Below are 18,198 nucleotides of genomic sequence, written 5' to 3' on the forward strand. Positions count from 1 at the left end.
ATATTGTCATGACTCACTGGGACAGTAGCCAGGAAATTAAGTCCTACTTTTCCTGGAGTTGTCACAAATATGAAAATCTAATTAAACTATTCATGTCCCCAATTTTATTTAGATGTCTTATTCAGATTAAATGAATATGCACACCAGGTTTTCCAGGAGCAAGAAGATAACTTCCTTTATAAAGAAAGTTTTTAATCAATGGCAAGAAGGATACAAGAATTGTTAACATATACTCCATAACTTAAACTCTACAGGTCTCTGAACAAAATTACTCTGAAAACACATACATAGGCATCTTGTTTTTAAAACTGCAAAATCGTCTTTCACAGCTTCCTTGGTTTAAAGCACAATACCTTCTCTTTTTTTTAGTTGATATTCCAAAAACTGCAATTGTTCTTTCCAGTATCCTCTGCCTGGCTTTTTCCTAAGCTAACCATTTTTGACAAATGATCACTGGGTGAAGTATTGACTTTGATTTATTGCATAAGTGTAGGAAATATAAGCAAAATGAGAAAATCTGAGTTAATCACAAAGATTTTTAATTTTTGTTTTTGTTCAGAGGTGTTATTACACACCTCTGAAGCAGGTGGGATTTGAACCCAGACCTCCTGGTTCAGATTAGGGATATTACCACTATGCTACAAGAGCTCTCTAATCACTATAAATGGAATAGGGAAATCTTACTCTAACTGTGCAAAGTACTGGTGAGACCACATCTGAAGTACTGAAGCACATCTGAAATATTTTATTGCAGACATTTCTAAGAAGGTTCATGAGGATGACTCCCAAAAGGAAAGATTCCTTATGACACAGTGAACGAACTGAGATCCAACTTACTAGAATTTAGAAGAACAAGAGGTGACCTCATTGAACCAGATTGGAATCTTAAGAGCTTGACAGGATACATGCTGAGAGGATGTCTCCGCTGAGAGTTGAGAGTTTTTGGAACTCCTTGCCATAGAGAGCTGTGAGGGCAGAGTCTTTGTGTGTATTTAAGGCTGAGGTAAATAGATTGATTCTTGATCAATTGTGGAATCAAGTGTTATGGGGTAAGAACAGGAAAAGTGGATGTAAGGAATTTTGGATCAACCATGATCCTATTGAATGGTGGAGTAGGCTTGAGAGACTGTACGACTTACTCCTGTTCCTGATTCTTATAGTCATTAGTTTTATGGATGTTCTGTAATCAGTCTGTTCAGCAATGTTATTACATACCTCTGGAGCAGGGGGTCTTGAAACTAGGCCTCCTGCTCCAGAGATGGATTCATTACCATTGCATGACAAGAGGCTCTCCAGATCACTATAATTGGATCGATTTTTAAGACTATTTATTGAAAATAGCTTTGCAAAAGTTTATTGTCAGCAGTTTTTCAATGTTTGAATGTATTAATTAATTGAATTGAAACTCCCCAGTAGTGAAATTTGAACACATGACTCCTAAGTCATGAATCATTAATCCAGTGACATCACCCTTAAACCATCATTTCCCTTCCGTAAAATGATAATTCTTCCTTCCCACTACAATTTTTTTCTTTTCCTCCTGTCCTGTTGATAAAGAATCACTTGTTTTTGGCAGATTACCAAATGTATGTCCTATGCAAGGCTAAAAATCCAAAATCATCAGTGTGATATCATGACAGCAGCTGACTGTGTCCCCCAGTCACTGTCCTCATACAGTTTCCTGCATAGTGATAGAGAGTGGGAATCCTCACTGATCTTTCTTGTTCCTCGCCCAGGAACATTTAAAGTCTGAAGATCCTGCTGATAAACTGAATTTATGTTCGGTTAGAAGACTAGCATTGGGAAAGTTCAAGTGTCATTTACTGATTATCATGCATTATTTCATAATTAATAGAAAGTGAAGCATAGACTGGATTTTTCATTGTACAATAATTTCTATATTGGTTAATTTTCTAGAGCCCTACAGAAAATAGAGGAACGTTTGGAATTCATATCCGTGTTCTAGGAGATTGGACAGGTAAGTCCAAAATTTTATACCTGAATCCAAGTATGGAGATACAGTGTATCTCCTTATTATGATAAATCCTATCAGAAGCTTTCTTGTCCAAGTCTACCCTTGTATCCTGAGCAATTAATGTAATACTAAACATTGATGTCTTGCCCCATTTTCTTTTATTCTTTTGTGTGCTGCTAGCAAGGCCAGCATTTGTTGCGTATCCATAATTGTTCTTCAAACTGGATGGTTTGTGAAGCCATTTCAGAGGGCCATTAAGAACCAAACGTATTATTGTAGCTCTAGGATCATATGTAGGCCAGGCAAGGATGGCACATGTTCTTTCTTAATGGACATTATTGAATGAGGTTTTTGTTTTTTTAATGACAATCAGTGATCATTTCATGGCACCATTACTGAGAGTGGCTTCATGTTCCAGATTTATTAATTGAACTCCAATTCCACCAACTGACATGGTTGGATTTGAATCCATGTTCCCAAGTGTTAGATCCCTCGGAATTACTAGTCCAATGACATTGCCAATTCATCATGAGTGAATTATCAACAGCGGAAGATTTGTTGATAGTGAAGCCATCTTTGTTAGATGTTATCTTATTGGACATTACTTGGCATTTGCACAGCACAAATGTAACTTGCCAGTCTAAAGGTTGATTAGGTCTTGAATACAGATTTCAAACTGTTTCCTTGTATGAGGAGCTGTGAATGGGAATGACTGTTATACGATCATAAGCAGACATGCCCACTTCTGACCTTGTGCTGAAGCAGCTGAAGGTCATGGCTCAGGACACTACCCATAGGACACCCTGCAGCATTGACCTTCAACAGCCATAATCATCATCATTTGTACTCAGAATGACACTAGCTGATGGAGAGCTTGTTTTTGTGATGGATGTCTGTGTCCAGTGGTGTACAGCAGGATTTGGTGCTGTCCCTTGCTATTTATAATGTACATTAATGACTCCGAAGCAATGATAGAAGGTTTAATCAGTATGTTTGCAGATAAAACAAAAGCTGGGATGTGATGAATAGCAAGGAGGAAAGCTTCAGATTTTAGATTTTTGAGTTATACTGCAGACTTAGCTGCCACGGATACGAGTCTGTGATAACAGCAAGACAGCAGGAAGATTGAAGAGCTCTGAAGTGTGATCACAGAGCTCAGAGGATAGAGCACCTGAGAGTAGTGAAAGAGACATGTCAAATATCACCAATATGTTTGGCACCAATATTTCTTTTTAATATTGTTGACATGATTTTCATTTCTCACTGTTCTTCCCATTTACTAATTTTTATTCAATTCCCTTTGAAGAATCTTAGCTGCTCCTTCTAATTCACTATTTCAATCATCATTTATGAAGTTAACCAGTTTATATTGAGTTTCCATGTTTTAAGCCATGAGTGTAGGCTAGGAGTAGTCACACTGCTAATTAGTAGCAGAGTCCAACCTTGCTCTAGCATCATTCAACAGGCATTATTTGTTGCTTTATTGCTTCAGAAGAATTTTTTGTGGGAATCAAATCTAGATTTCCTGTGATTTTCAATTTTTTTCAGTTTTTGAACAAGTTTTAAATGTGGAATATAATTGAAGGTTTTCTAGAAATTTGAAGTGTTGAATTTTCCCATTAGGCACAGCCATTCGGAGTTGTGTTCAGTCTGATCACAAATCCAATCCTCCCTGATACAAAACACGAAGCAGCTGCTATTTTGATTTGAGTCGACATTTTCCCAAAAGATGGATTGTATCCAATGAGCTGGCACGTGCATGAGTTAGTCAAAAAGTGAGCCACACTGTGATTTGTTTTTGCAGCCATTGCATATTAATATTTTAGGTCGAGAGTTAATGAAATTTAAATTTTCTGTAATTCAGGGGGCAGTGGAAGGCTTGAATTCTGGGGCAAGGTAGGCTGATGATGGGTTCCTTAAAATCAGTCATTAATTTTGAGATTGTCCAACATCATTCTGCTGTGCTCAACCTCTTCAATGCCAATTCAACTGCACCTTAAGAAAGATAATGCTAACCCCATTCTGCATTTATTGAGCCACTTTGATTCCTGACAACTGCTAATGTCCAGCAACTTCATTTTTTAAAAAAAATAAATGAGCTAGCTGGGAATTTCCTCTTATTGAGTCCCTAATTGATAAGCATACGTCTATTCTGAAGCACTGACACTTTCCCACCCTCTGGAGAATGGCAAAGGATAGAAACAGAGGTGGAGATTGCTGGAGATTGCTGAACATGGAGATTGCAAGTTGGTATTGTGTTTACTTCTGAGTCAGGAGGCCCATGCTCAAGTTCCACCCACTCCAAAGGTTTGAAATAACATCTCTGAACATGTTGATTGGAAAATATCTTGAAACAGATGCAACATACCAGGCCACATGCAGTTTGTGACTTGGTGAAAACAATCATTCATGTTTACTTTGTTTTCATTTGCAAAGCTTACTTAGTTTTTTTTTCAAAAGGGTTGCTTTTGAATTTTTGGTGACACTTGACACCCATGCCCCTGATCAATGTGTATTCCACGCAAAGGCGGGATGGAATACCTCCTCATGGGCCTGCTCTGAGCTGATCAAAGTAGCCATTGACAGATCTGACCAATGGGTGATGGCAGGGATCATAACATCTGACTGCCTGCCCTTCTTTGGTAGTTATGGCCTTGCTTGAGTGTCCACAGAGAGGCAGCATGAAGAACCCATTGAAACAGTAGAGGCCTTTAGGGACTGTTGGGTTTAGGGTGCATCATCATGCCTGATAATGGTATTTTAATTTAATTGATAAGTTTCCATTGACTCTTAACTTTCTCTTATAATGTCCATTATACTCTAAATCCCTTGTTGTTCATTTAAAAAGATTATAACCTGAAGTGGGGTTTCAGTCATCAACCTTGTGTACCATTTATTTTCTACCACTTCACTTCTGTTCCTATCTAATCAGGATATGAAAATCTAGCACAAATTTATACAACTTTCTCTATCAATTTTGTAGAAGAAAAATGTTGGTTAGTCTTTATGGAGTACAATATTCTTTGATGACCAGATTATATTGGAAGTTTTCTTTGCTAGCTTATCACTCCTCAGGAATTTCAGCTTTTACTATCTTCACTCCAACCATCATGTTACCTATTTCACACTATTTGTGGTATAAAGAATACTTACGTATATTAAAGGTAAATACAACTTTTTTTGCATATTTTCCCAAGAACCAGCTAAATATCGACAGTATTTTTTACTTAAATTCATTCAGAGAGATGGGCATATCATGCTACCCTTTGCAGAGACCTTTATATTGAAATCTTTATTATGCATTGAATTTTAATAAACAGGTTCATGATTAATCTTTGTAATCTCTTGCAGAAAGGTTTAGGGAATTGCTGCTACTTGATCCAAATTTGGATACAGAGATCCTGCCTATACTGCAGCAGAGAACTTACCCAAAGTAAGTTGAGTGAATCATGTAGTTCTTTACAATAATGAACATTACTTAAGTTGTAGTCCTTGTTAATATGATAGTTATGCCACCTTAATATTAGTTGATATCCTACAGTCCATGAATTAGTATCAAACACTAAGTAATCATGCAAGCAAAGTTAGAGGGCATTGTATGTTTTGACTAAGGCAGAGAGATGGGATAAGGAAGGAAGGAGAGAAGACTATGAGAGAAAGAATTTAGTGAGCGCAGTTTGATGCCCAGGTGAGCAACCAGTGAGGGAAGTGTTGAAAAAACGAATGGAATTCAAATTATATTGATAGGTAAATAACTGAGTAGTATAAATTCATGGAAGTTGTACAAACGTCATCAAGGGCTACTTTTTAAAAAGTTATTTGCAAAATGGCAAGTATATCTTGAGTACTAAGTCCAATCCTGGAGCTGACCATATGTAAAAGAACTCGTATAATTGATCATCTGTTTTTGAATTGAAACACCAGTTAATTATGTATAACTGTGTAAATTTTCCAAACATATTCAAATCATTTGTGGTAAATATCTGACCCTGCATGCATTTTATAAACCAGAACTTTAAGATATACTATTCAAGCAAGCCTTTACAAAATGCCCATCTGGAGAAGTCTTGCAGCTTTAATTGCTGGTTCTTAAGACTGTCAGCCTAATTATCAGCAAGGCACAATGAGTCATGTCAGAATGCTGTTTTCATTTCCTATATTGCATTCCTCTTCTGTCTTTCTACGTGTCGTAACTTGACTTGAGTTGACAGCTACACTGTCTCATACATGACGTGATCAAGAATACAATGGAAAGTATTCACAGTTCAATTCTATATGGACTAAGGAAAATATGTGGTGTTTTTCCTCCATTTCTGTTCTGTTAGCTCTGAAGCAAAGCTTCCTGAGCAATTAGCACTTCAGCCTGTGTTCATTGATAATTAAATAAGTCTGAGTGAATTTCAACAAAATAATGTTTAACTGAAAAAAGACCAACCATCTTGGAAATGTGTGTTATTAGTCAAGCTCTTTGAAGAGCAAGCACAGTTTTCTGACTAGACAAAAGAATTTTAAAGGAATCACTGCGATGCTGCTGGAGTGAATAGGAAGTGAAGGATTACATTAACTGTTTAAAACAGCCGAGTGTTAGCACTTGGCCAATGCATGCTGGTGGGGCCAGTCAAAATTATTTCAATCACTTTTCAAATCATTTGAACTCGATATACAAGAACTGATCTATTTGGTAGAAAAGTGTCTTGCAACTGAGTGTCATATTGATTCCTGGTGCGTGTATGATTATTCAAGGTTTTTTGTGGCTTCCAACTATAAATTCTTGGTGACTGTCCTTTAATTAACTTCTTGTGAGGATTTTAGTTTTGCACTGACAGACGTACTAAAAGTGTATGAGAAACAGCTAAGAAATAGCTTTATTCGCTTTAAATTAAAATTAAGAAATACAGATCCAAAGTTAGTTTATTCCTAAACCTCTCAAAGTAGCAGATTGATGAAACACCAAATTTTGTTTACACTATGTTAAAAAACATCTCCAGTAATTAAACTGATAATCCCCTCTACTTTCACAACCACATATTTTAGTGCTGCGGAGATGTCTGGAATATGCTGACAGGAACTCCAATGTATTCATTACTAAATACCCACATGATCTCATCAGGCTGGCAATACTTTGATGTGATACATTTCAAAACCTATGCCCTGATAAAATTCAAAGTTATCAGTGACCATTCCCACCTTCTGTGACTGTAAGACATGGGTTGTTCAGCCCATTGAATCTGCTTTTCAATTCAATGAAATAATGTCTGATCTGATAATCTTCAACTCCACTTTCCTCCTTATTCCCATTATTCTTGATTCCCTTCATGATTTTAAATTTGTCTGTCTCAGCCTTCTATGTATTTAACTGTCCAGCTTCCACAGCCCTCTGTGATAAAGAATTTCACAGATTCATTATCCTTTCAGAGGGAAAAAAAATCCTCCTCACTTATCTGTTGGGCAACTCCTTATTCTGAGATTATACCCTTTGTTCTGAGACTGTCCTGCAAGGGGTGTCCCTGCCCACCTTCTCTAGGTGAAAACTAAATTAAGAGATGTTGGAACAGAAGTAGGATATTTAGCCAATCGAGCTTCCTCCATCATTCAATGGAATTGTTGCTGATCGAGCAATCCTCAACTCCGCTTTCCTGTTTTCTCCGATAACCCTTGATACTCTTACTGAGTAGAAATCTGCCTAAATCAGTCTTAAATGGACTTAACGATTTACCCTCTACAGCCCCCTATTCTGAAGAATTCCATCGATTCCGTACCGTCTGAGAAGAAATTCCTCTTCACTTATGTCTTAAATAGGCAACTTTGTACTCTGAGATTATGTTCTCCAGTTCGAGATTGCCATAAGGGAAAATAACCTCACCACATTTACCCTGTTAAGCTCCCGAAGAATTGCATACATTTCAATAAGACATCCTCTCATTCTTCTAAGCTCCAATAAATGCAGGTCTAACTTAAACTGTTCTTGTCAGGAGAAAGTCCCTTATTACCCAGATTCAACATAGTGAAATGTCTGTGGACTTTTGCCAATACCAGTATATCTTTCCTTAGATAAGGGAACTAACTTGTTCTCCATGTTCTAGGTGTTGTATGACTAGTGGCTAGTATATTTTTAGTAAGCTTTCCCTTTGTATATACTCCTTTTTATTTGAAATTAAGGCCACCAATCTATTTACTTTCCCTATTACTTGATGAACTTGTGATTTATGCATAAAGACTCCCAAATTCCGCTGTAATGCAGTTTGCAGTTTCTCTCTATTTAACTATTCAGCTCTTCTATTTTCCCATCAAGCTATATAATCTCTCATTCTCCAATATTATATTCCATCTGCTAGGTTTTTTGCCCACTCACATAACATGTCTATATATTTGTGCAGACTTTTTTGCATAATCCTCAACTTTTCACTTATTTGTGTGTCATCCACAAGTTTACCTAGAGTACTTTCTCATCCAAATCTATATGGAAGAGAATTGTAGCCCCTGCAATTTGGCAGGCCACTCATTAAAGGTAACCATCCTGAAAATGCCCCCTTTATCCCAACTGTCTATCTTCTATTTTTTCTAATATATTGCCAGGACATCATGGGCTCTTGTCTTATGGAGTAACCTTGTGCAGTATTGAAATGAACGCGTTTTGGAAATTTGAATATATTGTGTCTTCTGGTTCCCTTTTATTTATCCTGCTTATTATCTCCTCAAAACATTCTAATAAATATGTCTGGCATAATTTCACCTTCATGAAGGCATGCTCACTCTACTTGATTTTCTTTTGTACTTTTAAATGTTCTATGATAATGAAAGTGAAGCTAACTGGCCTTAACATGGGTGTTACTTTGACAACTTTGTAATTCTCCTGGATTTTTCTAGAATCTAAGGATCATTGGATGATTTATACCAGTGCACCTGCTACGTTAATTATTTAAGTTGTATTATAGATTTCTAAATAAGTGGAAAACAAATAATAAAGTTATGATTGCTCCATTTCAATTCTTGGGCTGCAGAAAAGTTTATTAGTTGCGAACTAGCTGAATGTAATGTGGAGACTGCCTCACCTTCTATTATTTATAGCCTTCTTAAACAGGTCCTTGTCCTTGTCCTTGTAAGAAGTTAATTGTCAAGGGCCAGGATACTTTCCCCATCACAGATGCTTAAAGGAATCATTTTTGGCAACCTGCCTGGTGGATGTTGTTTGTCACAAGCAATGCCATAAAAATAGATCCATTACCAAGGCAGAAATTCTTAATATTGACAAAATGTTGGCAGTTTAAATCCTTGCTGTGATGTGCACATATTACACGTTATAAATTTGTTTAAATGGTGTGAACTCGCAGGTATTTCTCCCTTTCTTCAGGAGAATAGTTTCAAGCTTGATTTGTAGGACTGAATTGACTATTTCTTGATTCGATGGTATACCAGAACATATTGTTGTAGACTGGCTTCATGCTGAATCTTTGACGTCTAATTATAATGCCTCTATATTTCCAATAACTTCTACAAAATTTGTTATTAAATCAAATAGGCTAGAATTGTCAAGGCCTGAACTGTAAGTGTATTGATTAATAGAATGTGGGTATTGCTGGCTAGGCTAGCACTTACTACCCATCCCTGATTCACCTTGAAGGTGATGAGCTACCTTCTTGAGATTTTTATTCTGTGGTGTAAGTACACTGACAGTGCTTTTAGGAAGGAAGATGCAGGATTTTGACCCAGCAACACTGAAGGAATAGTGATTTTTCTCACATCAGGATGGTGAGTGGTTTGGTGGGGAATTTGCAGGTGGTGGTATTCCCTGTTCATTTGTGGTCAATGTCCTTTTAGCTGGTAGACGTCATGGGATTGAAAAGTACTGGTAAAGGAACCTGGTGAGTTCCTGCAGTGTATCTTGCAGCTGAGACACACTGCTGCTACTGTGCATTAGTGGTGCAGGAACTAAATTTTCCAGGTGGTGGTCAAGGTCGTCTTTTTTGAGATTGATAGTGTAGAATCTTTCAAATGTTGTTGAAGCTGTACTCATCAAGGCAAGTAGAAAGTATTCACCAGACTCCTGATTTGTGTTTTATCAATAATGGAAAGTCTTTAGGGACTCGGGAAGTGGGTTACTCATTGCAGGATTCCTAACTTTTGACCCATGTTGACACAGAATTATGAAAGTTATGGCTCTACTTCTGCCCTATTGTAATTCTCAAGAATGTTGATAGTGGGAGATTCAGTGATGCTAACACCAATGAATATCAATAGAAGATTGTTTCCAACAAGAAAGAATCTAACTATCAGTGCCTGACACAACGAGTCTTTGTGTAAATGTTACTTGCCACTTTTCACCCCAAGCCTGAATGTTGTCCCAGTCTTGCTGTTTATGGACACAGATGGCCTCCATATCTGAGGAGTTGCAAATGGTGCTGAACATTGTACAATAACCAGCAAATATCTCACTTGTTTATAATGGAATAAAAATGATTGAAGCAATTGAAGTCCAAGACTTGCTGCAGTGATGTCCCAGGATTGAGGTGACTGACCTCCAACAATTACAACCATCTTCATCTGTGCTAGGCATGAAGTTTTCCCCCAACAGGAGAAAAGAAAACAAAATACTCATCTGTCAAACATCAAATGCATCCTTGTGATGTCACATCTTGATTTTCTTTCTGAAAGCAGCACTGACTGGCTCCTCACAGTAGTCACCCGGTGAGTTAAAACCCACAAGAAACCTACATAATCTCTAAGAAGGGCTTTTACACATGCCCTCATGTCCCTTTTTGTAGCTACCAAACTCCCACCTGCTCTGTTGCATTTGATGGATACCCAATTTTAGTTGCTAGGATTCAAAATCTGAGCAGATTGGTAATACCAGACAATACAATGTATGATATCCTCAATGTGGAGATGAGGCTCTTGTCTTCCTAAGGATTGTGCAGCAGTTATTCTTACTGATACTGTCAAGACACATCTGTGATGGTTAGATTGGTAAGGACAATGCCTATTGATTTTATTTTCCTTTTCAATTGTCTCCCTCACCACCTGCTGCAGCTCCCATCTAGCAGCTATGTCATTTCAGACTCTGCCACTTCAATAGAGAGTGGTACCAAGCCATTCTTGACAATGGCTATGATAATTGAAGTTCCCCATCTAGAGCAGATTCTGTTCCCTGTTTCTCTTCGTGTTTATTCTAATTGGTTTCAAAATAGAGGAGTACTTGATAGCTGAGAGGGCTAATGGTAAGTGTTGATCAGCAAGAAGGTTCCCTGCCTATGTTTGACTTGAAGCCATGAGATTTACTGAGGTCTGGAGTCAATGTTAAACCTCAACATCAGTATACATGATGTGTAAGAAGTTGAAGCTACAAGATTAGCTCAAAATTGGGGTCACAGAACTTATTCATTCAACATTGTCACCGTTTCTGTTTTGATTTATTGTTGTCACATGTACCTATGTACAGTGAAAAGCTTTGTTTTGTGTGCTATACAGGCAGATCATAACATACAATGATATGCACTTCATAGGGTGATTGAACCGAGTGAGGCATAATTGAGGTTTAAAAGTGCAGAATAATTGTAAGAGACGTAAGAATGAGATCTGTTGTAGACAGCTCGCAAAGAATAGCCCTGTGTCCGTGCCATCATGAATCCACTTGCTTCAGAAGCAACCTGCTGTTCATCTCACAAGCGGGAGAAAGTGAGGACTGCAGATGCTGGAGAGTCAGTCAAAAAGTGTGCTGCCGGAAAAGCACAGCAGGTCAGGCAGCACCCAAAGAGCGGAGAGTTGATGTTTTGAGCATAACCACTTGGGCAGGTAGTTATTGAATAAATCTTTGAAGAGATGAGAAGGGACTGGGAGGTGAGGGAAAATTGCTCAATGGGAATTAGTCATACCACTGTTGATTCCACGTGAAAACTGAATACCTGAATTTAAAATCACACCTGGTGATAACCTTTAGGCCATAGCAAATGTTGAAAAACTCAGTGAGAGATAATTTTCCAGAAAGGATTCTTAAGCATATTAAACTTCTCGTTGTTATTTGCATAATATCAGTTTTAGATGGCCATCTGAGATGTCTCAATATCTTCTGAGTCCAATTTGTAAAAATTGAAAATTGAGGATCAAATAAAAGTTCAGGGGCTGAAATTAATGCTTCAGTGTTCAGTTTTCAGATGTTATGAGACATCTTAAACTAGCTGCAGGAAGTGAGATAGGTGCACTCACTTCTGACAGAAGTGCATGAAATGTATAATTATAGAGTCTCCTGTGTTCATGAACCTAATGATTGCCAGCAGCTTTCAAAATAAGCATATCATGATGGATTTGATTCTCCATCACTTCAATTTTGGAGTTTTTTTGCTGCAGCATGTGCCCTTTATTAACCCTGTACATCAGCACGAATGCTCCATAGGATGAAGGGCTCCCTCATCAGTGCTATTCAAAGGGATCATTAACTTGCAGGTTAATAGCAGGTTTATTTCTTATGATTGAGTGCTTTTCCATACTAGTTTAAAGTTTCACAGGCCAGTTGTTTTTCACCTTGGTGGTTTAATAGGTCATCATCTTCACTTGAAACACAGCTGAGTGAATGCGTGGAGGCTATTGCAAGACAGGACAAGCTGATAGAAAGAACAGGATGAAGAGGAAAGATGGGCTGTTTGCAAATCTCCTTCCCGTTATGGCAAGCATTGTGTCCTCCATAAAACTTAAAACATGAAGTTTTGTTTCTTATATTCCTGTTGATTCTTGCTCTCTCCTTTGTGCACCAATCTCTTGCAAGAAAGATGGCATCAGTGAGTATCTTGCAATATGTTTGGGTGGCATGACTGTTTTAATTCAATAGCTGCCTGTGTATCTCAGCTATGAAAAGTAGATGTTTGACTTATAGCTTAGGTAGATCATATGATTCATTAATTAAAAGTCCATTGATAGAGATTGTTAATATGTAAATGATGGGGTGCAGAACTTACCAATGACTGAGGTTAGGATTGAACATAGGATTTGAAGATGCCCTGTTAGATTTGACAGCCCATGTGAATACTTGAATCATTAAACTGCCTCAGGCATTGCTCTACAGACATGGATCCAATGTGTCTGATATTGACCTCGGCTGCAGTTTCTTGCCACAGTCCCTAGAATATATGCTGTAGAGGGTTTTCTCCAACACTGCAACAGATGTAGGAAAACTTTCCTTCTTCCCACCTCTTCCACAAAGACTCCAGTGAGGCATCAAGCAATCACTGTGCATGATCTCTTCCCTGATCATCCATTATTCATTTCATTAAAAATAAAATCATTCATGGAATGTGGGCATCACTACCTAGCCGGTATCTATTACTTGTTTCTAGATGCAGTAGTATGGAGCTGCCTTCATGAACTGCTGCAGTCCAAATGGACTAAGGACACTCAAAGTACTGTTAGGAAGGAGTTACAAGATTTTGATTGAGAGTTAATGAAGGAATGGCAATATAGTTCCAAATCAGGATTGTGTGTGGCTGGGAGAGGAACTTAGAGATGGTGTTGTTCCCATACATCTCTCTCTTGTCCTTCTGGTAGAAGGGGTTAGGGTAAGAATGTGAAGTGAAGAAGCCTTGATAAGCTGCTGTAGTGTATAATATACAGTAGTTAGTACACAATACTGTCATTGGTGTGACACCCAGCACCTTCAACATTCACTCCCTTCGTCACTGACACACAATCAGTGGGTTGTTTTTCTGTGGGTGGTTAAGCTTTTTGAGTGTTGATAGAGCTACACTCTTGAGGCAAGTAAGAAGTATTCCATCACACTCCTGGCTTGTGTTGTGCCTTGTGCATTGTAAAATAACTCTTCAGAGGCCAGCATTCCATTACCAATCACCTTTTATCTTTGACAATAACACTGCCTCTCTCTGAATTAGATATTCAGGGGTTCAATATCCAGAGCATTCATTCTTTTATATCAGCCAGGTCTCCCTGATTGCAGCTCTGTTAATCTGGTCTAATCAGGGAACACATATTCTATGATGTCCAGCTGGCTTACTTCATTAAAATCATTACGTATTGTGGACAAGAATTTGAGAAACAGGTGGTGAGTTTGAAGAAGTCTGATTTCCTAGCCTCTGATCTGCCTTTGGAGCTACTATAATTATATGGATGGTCTAGTTTTACGGTCAATGGGAACTCTCAGCATTTTGATAGTGGGAGATTTGGTGATGGTGATACCATTGCCAATCAAAAGTAATGGTCAGATTTTTTTTGTTGGAGGTGGTCACTACTTAGCACTCTTGTGCTGTAAATGGTCGAACCTAGAACTGTACTGCACAGGAACAGGCCTTTTGGCCCACAACGTTGTGCCAATTATGAGGCCAAATGAAACTAATCCATTCTGCCTGTCCTTGCTCCATATCCCTCCATTCCTTGCATAAGTGTTACCTGCCATTAGCTCATATGATCCTGGTGTTTTGCTACATTTGAATACAGTTTGCTTTAGTATTTTAGGATCCACATGTTGCATAGTCATTAGTGAATCATCACCCTGTCTGTGACTTTGATTGGGGGAACCTCATTGATGATGCAACTTATGATGACAAGGCCAGGATGTAGCCCTAAGAAACAAAGAAACCTAGCAAATTTGAGCAGGAAGGAGAAACTAGGAAGCCCTTTGAGCCTGCTCTGCTGTTCATTATAATCATGGCTGATAATCCAACTGAGTAGAACCCTCCTCCTGCTTTCTCCACAATCCTTTTGATCTCTTCAACCCCAAGAACTATATCTAAATCTTTCTTGAAAGCGTACAATGTTTTGACATCAACTGCTTTCTGTCGCAGAGAATTCCGATGGGTCACCATTCCCTAGGTGAAGAAATGTTTTCTTATCTCAGTCCAAAGTGGTATATCCTGTACCCTTAGACTGTGACTCCTAATGTGGACTCCCTGATCAGTAAAAGCTTTCTTCCTGCATTTACCCTGTCTAATCCTGTTAGAATTTTGTCGATTTCTATGAGACTCCCCCTTCACCATTCTTCTAAACACCAGTGAAATAGTCCTAGCCGTTCTAGTCTCTTTTCATAATTTCTGCAGTTATGTCCTAGGGCTGAGATGATTGATCTCTGACAATCACAACCAGCTTCCTTTTGTGTTAGGTATGAGTCTAACCATTTCACTGTTTTACCCTGATTCCCATTAACTCCAGTTTTGCTGGGACTTCTTGATGCCATACTCAATCAAATACTACCTTAATATTGCTCTCACCTCACCTCTGGAGTCCAGTTCCATTGTTCATGTTTGTACCAAGGCTGTAATGAGGGCAGGAGGCACTTGTTGAAACTCAAACAATATTGCTGCCCAGGTTATTTCTTTGTAAATGCCACTAGATAACACTTGCAACTATCACTTCCAATACTTCTTTTGTTGATCGAAATAGAAGAGTGGGGATGGTAATCAACAGATTGGATTTGCACTGCTTTTTATACAGAGGACATGTTTAGACAGTTGTCCATATTGCTGTTTCAAAGCTTTTCTAGGGGTGAGGTTAATTCTGGAGCACAAATCTTCAGTACTCTTGTTAAAATGTTGTCAAGGTCCTTATCCTTTGCAGTATCCAGTGTCTTCAGCAGTTTCTCGACATCATGTGGAGTGACCACACATTTTGAAGAGTGACTTTCAAGATGATGGGATCCTCAGCAGGAAGCCAAGACAGCCCATACACTGGCACTTCTGACTGAAGATGGATGCAAATATTCAATTTTGGTTTTTACACCAATGTGCTGGGCTTCCATATTGAGAATGTGGATTTGGTTCTTGATCCCCCACCTCCTGTTAGTGGTTGAATTGCCCAGCACCATTCAAATTGTGGCAAGACTCGCAGAGCTTAAATCTGAGCCATATTACACCACCTTTTCAAGAGCAACAATGGATGGGCAATAAATGCTGACCCATCCAGTAAACTTCTACAAGGTTTTTGAAATGATTTTTAACAAATTAGCAGAGTGTGTTCATCAAATTATTGAGTGCAGGTGTTCTAATTTAAATTCTTAGAAATAAAACACATTTAAGCACCTTGGCAACTCTGTCTACCTATTTATTTATGGAGAAAAATTAATTTTGTTTTCTTTTAACAGGTTATATATAGATGGTCCATTTGGGAGTCCATCAGAGGAAGTCTTCAACTATGAGGTTAGCCTTTGTGTGGCCGGTGGTATTGGAGTGACCCCTTTTGCTTCAGTACTAAACACACTATTGTACGTGCATTTTCTTTTTGACAGTTTGTTCATGGTTAATATGTGTTTGTTCTTGCTGCCAAGGGAGTAAATTGGAATAATAGTGCACTATCATCCAAATTTATTTGAGAGAAAACGTACCTATTCAGCTCAATTCAATTTTGCAGGGGCAAAATATTCTCTAATTTATTTGAAGGATATATGGTCTAATAATTTTCCTACTTTTTTCTGTTATGGAAGTTTGCAAATACTTACACAAAACCTGACGATGCATCAGTCTACAGACGAGCTCTTACAATTGATTTTAAAAATGTTCTTCCAATAGATTTAGGATGTCTGAAGTAAAAATAGTTAAACCAGTTAATAGTATTCGCAATTCCATTGTGCAATAATTAACATTAAAGCAATTGCCTTATCTGTGGCTGGAGCAGGAAGTAGAAATATGCTAGTGAGTATTTTTCTAGGCTTGCTGGGATGAGGGTAAAATCAATTTATTCCTATCACTTTTAGTGCCTGATTCAGCACTGTTTCATAATGAATCTAAGTGAAAATATTCCCTTCTAGAAAAACATGCTTTAATGGGTTTTAACCCCAAAAACCTATTTTTAGAACCCCCTTTCAAACTAAACTCGTCAAAGCAAGTCTTTCTTTTCAAAATAGATTCCTCTTTTCCAAGTTTCTATCGACTGGAAGGATGGTAACCAATGGTACAGATTTAAGATAATCCCCAAAAAGGCCCAGGAGGCACATGAATATAGATTTTTTTTTTGTTGAAATAATGTACTTCTTCAAACAACAGTGGAATCATATTGAACAGTGCCTTTTGAAAGAGAGTTGGAAAGAGCGGCAGTCGGGGTTTGGTTGGTTGACATTGGAACATTAATTGATTTTTAAAATGCGATGTATTAAATTTAATATTACTTGCTTGAGTGTGCTGTTGGATCACTAACCAAGCAACAGTTATGTAGGTGCTGGTTTGAAGTGCTACTCTTTCATCACTGTTCTCTCACTAAGGAAATAACAAAAGCAGCATCATGATTATTTTGCACACCATCTAACATCAGGCTAAAGAGGTGTAAAACTGGCATCTGTAAATGGTTCTTTAGTTTACCCCTTGTACCATGTGACTATTAGACCAAGAGGGAAGAAAAATGTGTAAACTGTTTATAGAGAACTGCAAACATCCATCACTAAATTAAAATATATAAATTGCTTTCACATGAATGAACTGTTTAACATTCTATTGATGATCTGTACATTTAGGATTAAAAATATGTCACTGAAGTAATCTGGGAGACTTTTGTGAGAGTTAATACCCTATAATGTTTGTTCCCTGCTAAACTGCAGATCAAAAAGGTGTAGATATGGAATTTCAGTGCCTTCCATACTCCAACTGGCTCTCATTTATAGCTCCAAGTAGCTGGTTATGCACACCAGAAGACATAACTCCAGATCTGACTCAACAGTCAAGTAACACTGAGTGAAGGGCAGTCATCTTTGGCTGGTGTGAGGACATGGCTCCTAATATGCATTCAATCTGAGAATGATAGAAGTTGCAAAATATTCCAAAAATGTTTATTGGTCTTTACTAAGTGTTTCTCTTCCATTTGCTCTGGATGTGGCCAGAATTTGATTTTTCAAGTGTGACTTGCCAAAACCATTTTGGAGGACAGTTAAAAATCAGCCACATTAGTGTGAATCAGTAAGCCAGACATGACAGAAATAGCAGATTTACTTTCCTAAAGAATATTCGTGAATTTTACGACAATGGCTAAGCAGTTATCATTTGGCTAGCTTTTCCTTCCAGATACTTAGTGAATTCAGATTTCACCATCTGCAAGGTGGGATTCACACCCAGTTCTCAGAACATTATTATTAGTTGTAATAATAATATATTAAAAGCATAAAATGCTGGAGAAACTGAGCAGGTCTGTGGCAAGAGAAACCGATAGCACTTTGATTTTCAAATGACTCTTTAGGACTTCTGTTGACATGATCACAACACCACAACCTCCTCATAGCCAATGGCCCATTAATGTTGTTTTCTAAG

At 38.0% G+C, this 18,198-nt stretch overlaps 1 protein-coding gene across 5 annotated transcripts in view; it reads left to right on the top strand.

Annotated features, from left to right (window-relative positions):
* The window catches only part of LOC132816706 (NADPH oxidase 4), a 172,276-nt gene that overhangs the window by 122,148 nt on the left and 31,930 nt on the right, over positions 1–18,198 (top strand). For all 5 annotated transcript variants that reach the window (XM_060826590.1, XM_060826592.1, XM_060826593.1 and 2 more), the window contains 3 exons: positions 1,918–1,978; positions 5,327–5,408; positions 16,050–16,169. In XM_060826590.1, coding sequence (XP_060682573.1) covers positions 1,918–1,978; positions 5,327–5,408; positions 16,050–16,169 — 263 coding nt within the window. The remainder of the gene's footprint in view (positions 1–1,917; positions 1,979–5,326; positions 5,409–16,049; positions 16,170–18,198) is intronic.

The sequence above is a fragment of the Hemiscyllium ocellatum genome, chromosome 6 (genome assembly GCF_020745735.1).
Source record: "Hemiscyllium ocellatum isolate sHemOce1 chromosome 6, sHemOce1.pat.X.cur, whole genome shotgun sequence".
NCBI lineage: Eukaryota > Metazoa > Chordata > Chondrichthyes > Orectolobiformes > Hemiscylliidae > Hemiscyllium > Hemiscyllium ocellatum.